Source organism: Myotis daubentonii, chromosome 12 (genome assembly GCF_963259705.1).
Source record: "Myotis daubentonii chromosome 12, mMyoDau2.1, whole genome shotgun sequence".
NCBI lineage: Eukaryota > Metazoa > Chordata > Mammalia > Chiroptera > Vespertilionidae > Myotis > Myotis daubentonii.
The window spans coordinates 33392934-33405826 of record NC_081851.1 but is presented as its reverse complement, the minus strand read 5'-3'; the positions used below and the strand labels follow the sequence as shown (position 1 = coordinate 33405826).

General features: G+C 40.1%; 1 protein-coding gene across 1 annotated transcript; it reads left to right on the top strand.

Moving 5' to 3' along the window:
• The first annotated feature begins 6022 nt into the window (after positions 1–6022).
• LOC132213800 (cytochrome c oxidase subunit 6B1-like) lies at positions 6023–6465 on the top strand. The gene has a single exon (XM_059660727.1). The coding sequence runs from the start codon at positions 6084–6086 to the stop codon at positions 6342–6344; it is 261 nt and encodes an 86-aa protein (XP_059516710.1). The 5' UTR covers positions 6023–6083; the 3' UTR covers positions 6345–6465.
• The last annotated feature ends 6428 nt before the right edge of the window (positions 6466–12893 follow it).

The window sequence follows — 12893 nt, the reverse complement described above, 5'->3', positions numbered from 1 at the left end:
AATCTGAGAGGAATTGTCACTAATTATAAGGTAGATGGGGCAATAGTAAGGAAATATCTTTAAAGGCTCAGCATATGATATTCTGTGACTTTGAGTCAAAAAATAGACACCTGAAAAGAAGTAGGAGGCTTGATGGAAGCGGTGCTATAAATATTAAAACTTTGTCTCAATGATCCTCATTCTTTACCATTCAGGTTTTATTTAGGTGGTTACAGCACTGTTCTTTCTCCTCCAGCTCTCATTCTCTTCATGTTCTGCTCCATTGCTCAAATTTAATCTAGTTATAAGTTTACAGAATTATAAAAGAACTTGTTCATGGGTGTATGTGTGAGTACGGGTGTATGTTGTTGACATGTGTGAGTATGTGTGTCCATGTGCACACATGTGTATTTTGAGGTAGTAAGAAGGCCTGGCCTTACCACTTGGGGATATAGTGTTCCCATGCTTTTGTGGGTAGTGAAAAAGAACCATCCTGCTCCAGGGCCTGATGGGAAAGTAATTTTTCCTATGCAAGTATTTTTTTAAATTGCTCTGTAATAGAGTTTGGGGAATAATAAAGTTAAGAGCTCTAATCCATCACTTAAAACATAGAAAACAGTAATTCAATGCACTGAGGTCTAAAAACTAAGACTTTTATAAACAGACCATGGTGATAAACTAGAAAAATCAGTAATTGGACATTTTCATACAGGATTATCTATGATATTATTGCATTTAGCAACATAACATATTTTTCATTCCTAAGTGTAATGCAGAAGAAGGGAGCAAATTGTCTAACTTATCTAAATAAATACAATCATCACAAATAGCCACCCTGGTCAGTCCTTTTATTTTTAATATTTTTTACTTAAAATGCATATGGGCAAGTGCATATTTAGAAAGGGAAGGAAATATTGCTTTTCTGGGCTTTTACTGTAATAAGATATCAAGAGGGTTGAAAAACAAAGGATTGGCCAGGGAGAAAGACTATTTTATAATACATAGCCCCTCTGTACCATTCATAGTTAGAATGGCATAAAATAGGTGTCAGGACTTAATGGGGGTGTCACAGGCACTTGGGTGATTCCTAAGTCAGCTGATAAAATAGCCCCTATCTCCCATTGGATGCCACTTGGTTTTCCATGACAAGGGAAATAAGAATTATAGGTGTGTCCACCTGTCCAGCACCAGCACAGAACTATGCAATGGTCATAATGAAGAGCACATAGTGGACTCATTAGGCCTCTGGGTTTGTTTGGTTTAGCAGGTCTCCATCTTCTCAAGTTTCCTCAGTGGAGCCGTAGTAGATGAAAATCGATTCATTGGAGCGTTAGGATGTTGAGCAATTTCTGTCATATCAATGTTTTGGAGCTTCATGTCTTCTGCTAGCATCAGTCACACCTTAGAGCTTCCTCTGCCTGTAGCTCTTTTTCCTCAGCGAAAAGGATGAAAGCATCCCACAGAAACACCTTCCCTAAGCAAATCCTTTCCTGGGGATGGGCCAGGGCAGGCTATAAAAGACCTCAAAGGCTGAGGAAGGATACCAACAGGCTTGGCAGTAGAGACAACTTTGCAAAGGGTGCGCGAATAGGGTTACACTCCTGACATTTTCTTGCTCCAGATTAAGGTTGACTCAGGTCATCAGGACTTAGTCTCCCTTTGGCACCTGGGTTTTGGGCTGGACTCTCGACCAGGATTTTGGGAACCTTGTAGTCTCATCTCATTGGTTGATTTCCAGTTGGAGCTGTCCAGGAAGAACTTTGAAAATGTAGGGATCCTCTTGGCTCTTTGCAGAGCAGAAGGGATAGATTCCTGGGAGGCAGCTGTGAAATAGGCAGGATTGACAGTTGTGTAGGGGTCAGGGTGCTACAAAAACAATGATTTAAAAAAAAAAAGCTGACTTTCCAGGTACATTCTGTGGACAACAATTCCAGAAAAGGCCGAGGGCTGCTTAGATTCTGTATCAATTGGTAAGGTATTTTCTTTCAGTTCCCAACTCACTCTTTTAATACTCCAATCTGAGATCCTGGGATAGATTTTCTGCAAGCGCATTTCTGCTTTCCCAGCTGTTTCCCATTTGGTTTTGTTAGTAGGAGGCTGCACAGGGAGACTGGAGAGCCTAGAGAAGAGTCGTTCACCTTCCTGTTCTTTGAGGTGATCTATCAGCACTTCTTTACCTCTGCAGAAATGGCTTATCCCTAGAATACCAGTAACTTCAGTTTGCAATTTCTCCATCAACTTGCAGAACCAACTTTATTGTGCCCACTTCAGAGACACCATTGCCAACCAAGGAGCACTCCCTTCTCAGATGTTTGGGTTCAAGATCCACAGGACCTCATCTTTAAGTTTCTATACTTTAATAGTTCTAGCATCTCTAGGGATGAAAGATACATCTTACACTTAATACACTAAATTCTCTTTGTTAAATAATTAGATGGCTCTGTCTCCTGATGGCCACTGACTGATACAGACCCCTGTTGCATGAATTCAGAAAGCTCAACTTCCCACCACTTTCAGCATAACATAAAACACATTGTGGTGTGTCATTTTTTCATGGGCTAGACCAGTGGTCGACAAACTCATTAATCAACAGAGCCAAATATCAACAGTACAACGATTGAAATTTCTTTTGAGAGCCAAATTTTTTAAACTTTAACTATATAGGTAGGTACATTGTTATTAACTTAATTAGGGTACTCGTAAGGCTTAGGAAGAGCCACACTCAAGGGGCTGAAGAGCAGCGTGTGGCTCGCGAGCCGCAGTTTGCCGACCACGGGGCTAGACAGACCTATGAAGAGAGAGCTATAATAAATGATGACATTTGCAAGGGTCATAAACAAATCAGTCATTCAGGAGATGCAAAAATATTTCTAAAATGAGAGTTCTCTGCTTTCACTTTCCCAACACACACTGGACCCTCACGAAGAAAACAACATACCATATAATTTAGTTCCTTTTTCAAATGTACCCTGCAAGAAATACCATAAAGTTTCAGAGGCTATCACTTATTAACTAGAAAGGCCAGGATTGCAAGCTGTGCCTGGCTTCAAAGCCTAGGCTCTCAGTTGCTGGGCTCTGTTGGGCCAATTCTCTCTAGGTTGCTGGCCTTGCTCCAAAAGTATTTTATGGTCAAATCACTTACATGTTGTAAGGAACAATTGGACTAACTTAGCTACATTGTTTCTGGGATGTTCTAGTTTAAGTCAGAGGTGGGGCGCACTAGATGGAATCACTTGTTGACTGAACATTGTGGTACCTCCTGTAGGAATCTGAGCCCTTCTAATTCAACATTTATACCTATTAAATGTAGATCTTTTAGAATATCATAAATTTCCTCCCCTCAATAGCACTTATTTAATAAATATATTTGGAGTGCCCATTAATTTCTAAGCAACACGTTAGTTGAAGGAATACAATAATAAGTATGATTTTTTCCCTTTAAAAGCATATAACTGGGGAGCACATTTGTGGAGGAAGGCCAGGCAAGGTTTCTGTAAAGCAGCGGTTCTCAACCTGTGGGTCGCGACCCCTTTGGGGGTCGAATGACCCTTTCACAGGGGTCGCCTAGGACCATCGGAAAACACATATATAATTACATATTGTTTTTGTGATTAATCACTATGCTTTAATTATGTTCAATTTGTAACAATGAAAATGCATCCTGCATATCAGATATTTACATTACAACTCATAACAGTAGCAAAATTACAGTGATGAAGTAGCAACACAAATAATTTTATTGTTGGGGGTCACCACAACATGAGGAACTGTATTAAAGGGTCACGGCATTAGGAACGTTGAGAACCACTGCTGTAAAGGAATAACACTTCAGCTGGGGCAGCCTGAAGGATGGGTAAAGGATCTGCTGGTGAACAGGTGAAGAATGCATCCTAGACAAACACCAAATGAAGGTCATGAGCAAGAAGGACCTGAAAGAGGTTCCCTGAGGCTGAAGTAAATGGAGGGAATGGGGATGGGTATGCAATGAGGCCACAGAAGCACAGGATTTTCTGTTTGAGGCTAAACATTTCAGAATTTTACAGGTAAAACAAGCCATTGAGACACTTTAGGCAAAAGCATATTATTGTGCTACTTGCATAATAAAAACATGAATGTGACAACTGTGAGTCAAATGGACTGGATGGAGAAGAAATATGATTGGTTGGTTGGAGCTGAGTTGATGGATCAGAAAAGAAAATCTGCTGGCTTGTGCCAGGGTAGTAGAATAGAGATGGAGAGAAGTTGATATGTTTTAAGTATATTTTGGAGTTAGAATCAAAACACTTGTTGATAGATGATTGGATTTGGAAGGTAAAGTGCCAGGCCAAGAGTATGTCCATGTGGTTCTGGCATGAACAAATAGATAATGCTAACAACTTCCCATGGGGAGAAGAGAATTTGAGGAAAAGATAATGATTTAGTTGTGGATATGATTAGTTTGGAAAGCTGTAGGGACATTTGAGTAAATATATTAAGATATGGAGTATATGTCGATTATTAATCATCAGACATCAGAGATGAGATACCCAAGTAGTTTGTGGGGAGTAGGTGTTTAACTATGAGAGAGTATAGAACAGTGTATACTGAGAATGGGGCTAGAATGAGAAGAGCCTGACTGAGCACAGAGTCTCGAAACAGGCATGACCAGAAGTATGAGGAAATCAGAAGAGTGTGTGAATCTGAGTGTAAAACAAACAAACAAACGAACGAACCCTAATCTCTCAAGCATGCTGTGGTCAACCAAGTAAACTTTTGAGGAGAGACAAAACATAAGATAGAAACTAACAACTAAGTGTCCATTATCTTTTGCAGTGTAGAAGTTGTTGATAAGTCCAGTAAGTTCATTCTTGGCAGGTTCAAAGTAGATGGTGGAGTACGTGGTTAGTGAGGATGTGGAATCAACATACATATTCTTGAAGAGATGTTTCATCTTGAAATAGATTTAAGATATTGGGCAAGTGTAGGATTCAAGAAAAATAGTTTTAACATGGGAGAAGTGGAGTATATTTGATAACTAATTGGGAGTGTCCAAGGTAGAGTGGCAGGAGGTAGAAAGACTACCCACTGGGCAGGGAGGTAGTGCTGTACGGAACGTACTGGCCTTTGGTGGGAGAAGGAAAGTCCTCCTTGTGCACAAGAGCGCAGGTAGGAGAGGATGGATGCAGCTTTTCAGATTTAGTGGAAAGAATCTGAGGGAGCTCCCATATGTGCCTGCCTTCTGTGCTGTGAAGAATGAGGCAGGAGAACAAAGCAGGGAATAATATTGGAAAATTGAGGGAAGTAGACAATTGTTTCCACACCATTCTGGAATTCAGGTCTCCTCAGAGACCCATTTTATGTACGTTTGTTTTACTTCTTGGTGTTGTTTTTTTTTTCCTGAGTTTTATTTAATTTATATAACTTTTAGAATAAACTTCCTTTTAAGTTTTAGGGGAAATATAATGACTATAATGACTACGTGGTAGGTATTTTTGGTTTTATACTAAAATTCCATTTATACAAAGTGATACTCTTCACTTTCAGTTTTATAAATCTTTCTTTCTAGGATTTTATCTAATTTTATCTATCTGTCCATCCATCCATCCATCCACCCATTATACCTATTTATATTTTAACAAGATGAAAGCAATTTTGTAACAAAAAAAGTAGTAGAAAGTAAAAATTGCCTATTATTAATCAGTGAAGTTCCTGATGCTATTTTTCCTCTTAACATTGAAAATTGGTGAAACAGTGTGGAATCTCTTTTTTAAATTGCCATCAAAATCCTAAAGCCTCTCTTGACTGTGGGGACTGTACTCAGATTGCTTATTGGTAATTCAGGCTTAAAATTTCAGCACACTGATCTCCTCAAGAAGTTAAAACAGTTCTTCCCAGAGATCATGCTGTATCACCACCTGGTTTGGGGGCATAAATGTTTTCCTATTTCCCACCAAAAGAACCCTTTCTCTTTTATCCAGGGGAATTTTTGATTTTTTAATGACAGTAATATCTTCATTTAGTTTTGATTAAAAACATTAGCAGAAAAATGCTAAAACACGGGAGTCTCTTTGCTGAGGTCACATTGAGCTGTGAGCGGCTCAGGGGCATCTTTAGGAATCAGCAACATGGCAGAAGACATCAAGACCAAAATCAAGAACTACCGGACTGCTCCTTTTGACAGCCGCTTCCCCAACCAGAACCAGACCAGGAACTGCTGGCAGAACTACAGGGACTTCCACCACTGTGAGCAGGCAATGACTGCTAAAGGGGGTGATGCCTCCAAGTGTGAATGGTACCGGCATGTGTACAAGTCCCTGTGCCCCATATCCTGGGTTTCGGCCTGGGATGACCGCCGGGCAGAAGGCACGTTTCCTGGGAAGATCTGAACTGGGCATCCTCCATCCTTTTCCCAGGCGGGTGAAGCGGGGCCTGAGTACATCCCACCCTAGAATCCTGAATCATGGCTTAACTAATAATAAATACTTGTTGGAAAAATGAAAAAAAAAATGCTAAAACATTTGCCACTAGGATTGGCTGAGTGTTTATTTTTAATAAACCAGATTAAGAAGATGATGGTAAATCAACTGTAACTACATGTCATAATAAAAGTACTGAAACCCCTGATATCAGGATTATTCCCATCCTTTGAAGTCTTTCTTCAGTCAAATTTCTTCTTATAACCAGCACCCACCAGTATATCCTTGTTGCCAGCACACAAGGATTGCAAGCTCTTTAATTCTATTGAATCTTAGAGCCATGCTGTGAGATCTCGTTCAATTCTCTCAATATTTCCTAATGAGAAAACAAGATTAAAAGGATTTGAGTTACTAAAGATCACAGGGTGGATATCCATCTCATTGATATATCTCAAGCCTGACACACAGTAATTGCTCAATAAATAATTTTGAACCTCCATACTGATTTTCATAATAGCTGTACTAATTTATGGTATTGAGTTCCCTCAAAAAAGTACAAAAGTGCAAGTAAAACTACTATATGATCCAGTAATTCTACTTCTGGCTATATACTTGAAGGAATGGAAATCAGATTCTCTAAGAGATATCTGAACTCCCATTTTTATTCTAGCATTGTTTACATGACAAAGATGGAAACAACCTAACTGTCCTTTAGCCAATGAATGGATAAAGATGTGATACACACACACAGATACACTCACACACACACACTCACTCACACTCAGAAATATTATTCAACCTTAAAAAAAACTAAGGAATTCTTCTTGGCCGGTGTTGCTCAGTGGTCGAACATCAACCCATGAACCATGAGGTCACAGTTGAATTCCAGGTCAGGGCAGAAGTCAATGTGGTGGGCTTGATCCCCAGTGGGGGGCCTGTAGGAAGCAGCCAATCAATGATTCTCTCTCATCATTGATGTTTCTAACTCTCCCTCTGCCTCTCCCTTCCTGTCTCTGAAATCAATAAACACATATTTAAAAAATAATAAAAAATAAGGAAATCCTACCATTTGTGAAAACATGGATGAAGTTGGAAGACATCATGCTAAGCAAAATAAGCCAGACTCAGAAAGAAAAATCCTGTATGATCTCACTTATACGTGGAACCTATAATAGTCATAGATGCAGAGAGTAGGATGGTGGTTCCCAGGGGCTGGAGGGCTGAGAAATGGGGTGATGTTGGTCAAAGGGTACAAGATTTCAGTTATTCAAGATGAAATGTGACACACACACACACACACACGCACACACACACGCGCGCGCGCGCACACACACGCACACACACACACACTGGTAACTGTGTAGAAGTGATGAATATGTTGATTAGTTTGATTGTGGTGATCATTTCACAGTGTATATGTATATCAACACATTGAGTTTTACACCAGAAATATATACAATTTTTTTATGTAAATGATACCTCAATAAAGCTGTTAAGAAATAATTTTGAACTATCTGCCACATAGATCTCCTATCTTTAAGATGTTGTGATGATGATCAGGAATCTTCTGATACATATGTATCATATCATTTGGTCTGTATGACAAAATGTACAGTCGGCATTATACCTAAAATCAGGGAGAAATTTCCTATGGACTGGTTTTATCATGAACATTACAAGGTGATGTTGGACAAAAAATCTGAAGGCAATGTATACATCTTAAGTATTTTAATTCTTGCCTTTCTGAAAACTTGCAAACAGTAGTAAGACTTCTCTACAAAATGAATATTTAGGGAGCAGATGGCTACAGATGCAGGCTAAAAGAAGCTGTTGGTCCCCCACCCCAACTCCAAAGTGCAGACATTCAGGCCTTAGGTAATATCAGTGCCTTTCAAAAGAAAAGGCAGTATCTAAAGTCTGTTTTGAAAGGATTATGTGCTGCTAAGATTAACCACACTTTAATTCATTCTTATTTAAAAACAATTCATGTAGGCTGCAGAGAATTACCAGAGGCAAAATATGATCATTTTGGTTGTTTCTATGCTGCAATTAAATACAAACTAGTTAAGCTAGATTCGGAAACCAAGCAGGAGTCAGAGTGGGACTTTTTAAAGCTGTGCTTGGGGGTAGGTCACTTTTTGTTGCAGGGAATTAAATTCCATGGTTTGAGTGAAAGCTTTCAGATTTGCTTCCATGATGCGGAAATGAAAACATTTTACACAAACTGCATCTAAATGTGGGTGACTCACCAATCCATATCTGGCCTTCGCCCATGTTTGTGTCAAGCTGACACACTGAAATAAACCCCAGCTGGTCCGCGTCTCCTCTGTGAGTGTTTGTTCTCCAGTTTTTACTTGAAAGTGCTCCTCGGGGCTGGGCACGGAGCAGAGGGACTATGACGGAGTTTCTGCCAATCTTATTCATAGTAGAGGTGACTGAGAAGGTCAGATATTGGATAAATAATAAACACAGGACTCCATTTAGTTCCCAATTTTCAAATCCACTTGGCAATAGAAGATTTCTCTGGAAGTTATATCCTAGCGTTTCTGGCTCCCCTTGGGAAATCTGGGTGGTGGATTGAGCCATATGACCTTGACTGAGCAACTCAATTTCATTTTACATTATTCACCACCCCCACCACACGCTTCTATCTCTCCATATCTTCCTCCTCAGAACTCTGTGACTTTGGAGGACTTTCTTTCTTAAGCAGACTTGCCCTTGGGAACGGCATTCACACTAAAGAATACAAAGCCGTGGTCAGGTCCTCAGACCATTTGTATCCAGAATCGGCTGATTTCCTGGGTCTCACATCATCCTCACCTACTGAACCAAGAGGTAAGGCCCTGATATTTGAGCTTTTTTTTTTAAAGGGAAGTTATATAGCTCTGTGCACGCTTTTATATTGATATAAAACACTTGCTTTCTCCAGTGAATTTAAACTTAGGAATGAAGATTTAAACTGAAGACCTACAAGGTCTGCCAGAGGGCGGAGGGGTAATATGTCAGAGGACATGGAGGTATTCTAAATCACACCATATTATCATAATTGAAGTATTCATGGTCTTCATGCTCCAAGCAGGTGTGATTAAGGTCCTAAATGCTGTCAGAGAGCAGGGAAGTCTTCCGATTGTCCTCCCTGTCCCAGGAGCACTCTCACGGGTCCTTATTCCTCTTCTAGTTTTAATCTTTTCAATTACAGTTTACATTCAATCGTATTTTGTATTAGTTTCAGGTGTACAGCATAGTGGTTAGACAATCTGATACTTGACAAAGTGATCCCCTTGGTATTTCCAGTACCCACCCGGCCCAGTACATGGTTATCACGATATTATTAACTGTCTTCTCTATGAAGTCCTGCACACCCCCATGACTATTTTGTAACTGCCAATCTGTACTCCTCGATTTCTTCACCTTTTTCACTCAATCCTCCTGTCCATGTTCTCATTCTTCTTGAGCTTCTTGTACCCTATCCTATTCTGAGATTCCACAGCACAAGGAGCATGTCTTGGTTATCCTTGCTTCTCCTCATGACCTGTGCTGAATGGCAGTGGCGGTGCCATTCCAGATGACATCTGGCTTCACGGAGACAGCTCCCTGCATGAAGGCCCTTAATATAGGGCTGCTCACCCTCCTGTCATCACTCACCGCTGATTTGCTGTCCCCTTCCAGTCACACTCTCACCAAGGAGGCCAGAGCAAATAGTGGCTCTTCCTCAGGAATTTTAAGATTGAAAGAGGTAAAAAAAAAAAAAAAATCGGAGAAACCCATGTTTCTGTGAGTGACTGGACTAGTCAAATGATAATCCAGGCTATTCATTGCCCAGAGAATAAAGAAAATTGGGTTTATCATCCATTGGCTTTTTGAAGGTTCACCCACATGTAAGAGCAGAATGGATGCATCTACTTGGTAAATTTTGTAACCTAGATCTTGGATTTCTCATCTTGTGGTTTTTGACAAATATGTTGGTGGAAATAGGATGTACAATGGCTATGTACACAGCCTGGTGGTGCTAAGTCTCCTGAAGTCAGACAAGTTTGCTTTCCTCTGCACAACAGCTCTGAATCGATGAATCCATTCAAAGATTACTTGCTACCATCACAGAAATCTGTCATCGTTTGTTTCTGTACTGTGTACGTTTTGATTTAGATATGTCCAGCTATAAATAAGAGCATACTTCAGTAAGAGTAGGCCTGGATTAATCTCAATTATCAATAAATATACAAGTGGAAGATTAGAGGGTTGATGCACCAGCCCTTTGCTTCTCCAACCTCACATAAGGATGGTGTCTCCCTTCCAGGCTGTCACAGCCCCAAGCATACTAAGCTTCTGACTCTCCGAAGCAAAAAAGGAGCTGGGAGCAAAATGGCTTTCTCCTCTTGCTGTCTTTATCTGTTATTCATTTTTGATCATGAAGGAAAGTATTTCCTCTATGCCCTTCTAAATCCCTCTGGAGAGACCCAGGTTATAAACACACTCCATCATTGATGGCAGCATCCTTGACATTTCTATGCTTTCAAGTTCATGAAAGCCAGCAGTAGCCTCCCTGATATTTCTTCCCCCAGCCCTTCTAAAAGCTGCCTTAGACTCTTAATTCTCTGCATTAAATCTTGGTGTAGAGGGGTTTCTGCTCTCTTGACTGATCCAAGTGTCTTCTTTAGTCTCCCTGTTTGAAATATATTTGTTCCTCCTTGTTCATATATGATTGGGCTTCAACTCAACTTGTAGAGTGTAAGCTGGAATAGGCATTATAAAGGGTGTCCCAAAATTCATGCAAGAAGTAATTTTGATTGAAAACACAGGTTATAATTAAAAATTGTAAATTTTTTATTGATTCATAAATTATATAGTATAGGGTTATGTATGGAATAGCACATCAGGTAAATGGCCTCCACGGCTTTGCTGGCACATACGCAAAGCTGTGGTCTTCATTGGTCTTCATTGTCCCTGCTCCTAGGCCATAATTGGTACTTGGTAATGCTTATCAAATTGAAGCGATTGAAATCAAAGGGCAACAGATATTAGAATCTGATTCAATAAACCAAGTAAAATTAGGCTTTTATTTTTTTTGTTGTTGTTAATGCTCACGCAAAATTCAAATCTTGCATGAATTTTGGGACACCCTTTAGTATCTAGAAGCAGACATGTTATGCAATAGTGCTCAGTATATATGTATGTGTGCATGTGTGTGTGTGTGTGTGTGTGTGTGTGTGTGTGTGTGTGAACAGTCCCAGCTGATCCCAGCCTTTGAGTCAACTCGAATATGAGACATGTGGATGAAGAAACCTCCAGATCATTGAGTCTCTAACAACCCCAGTCATACCGTACCCAGCATTCAGTGCTAAGGCTCTGCACATAAGGGAGCATAAACAAGCCATCCACCCAGTACCCTATCTAAATTCCTGGCAGAATGTGTGAGAATTATAAAACACTTTTTGTTTTCCTCCCCTTGATTTCAGGAAGGTTGGTTCCACAGCAATCAATAACTGTAACCCAAGGACACGATTTAAAAGCTTTCCTGGGTCTTTTCATCAAATGCCATTTTAATATTTCCCCTTTCCATCAAGGTTAATCTTTCCACAACTGGTTGTAAGTCCTTAAAGTTTGAGATTTACACTGTATTTTCCTTGGAATTGAACACACTACTGAGTCCTTAGTAGAACTCTCCAAAACCTGCATTGGTTAACTGGCGGGGTGATCCCCAGACTCTGCTACGGGAGCTAACATGGACCACAGGCTGTGAGAGTTTCTAAAATAATTATTCTTGTAATGGAGCATGTGGCATGTCAAATGCACAAAGGAACCAGGCAGAACTTTCCTGAGCCGGTGCTGTATGCTTGCACCACATGGTATGATGTGCACGTGGTAGGCTGGGTTTGCCCTCCTCATCTTAATTGAAAAACTACTGGTCATTTCATTTGGCCATATCGGAAATGAAAAAGAAAGCATTGTCTCCGAGTTTGTCATTATACATTAGGTAAATTCCTCACTTTTGAAGTTAGGAGGAGGTGAACTGGGACCAAGAACTACTAGCATTATATTACAGGCAGGGTCTGAGCTCCCTTAACAGGCTGGGGGAGTGGACTTGTCACCGCTCTTGTCCCTACTCCCTGGATCCTTATGAATCAAGTTCTCTGCGCGTCTCACCTACACAGGGATGTTTATTAGATTAAGCAGATTAATAAATGCAAAATGACTTTGGAATTCAAAATGTTACGGAGACCCTAAGTATTATTATTAGAATGAATCTTTATAATTGTACCTAACTGCCATCCCATCAGACATCTTATTAATTAAATAAATAAAGTATTGCTCTAATAAAGTCTTTAGTGCCTATTTTGGCATATTAAAAGAAAAAAAGGCATTATTTTTTAAAAAGCAGCCTTAAATTCCAGTAATGAAATGACGTTCTGGGCATCGCTCCCTCTTTCCCTTCCACGCTCCTCAGTCGTGGGCTCTGCCCCCCTGACTGGATGCTCATCATGCAGCATAGAAAACGGGTGCCAGGCAGGGCCAGAGTGA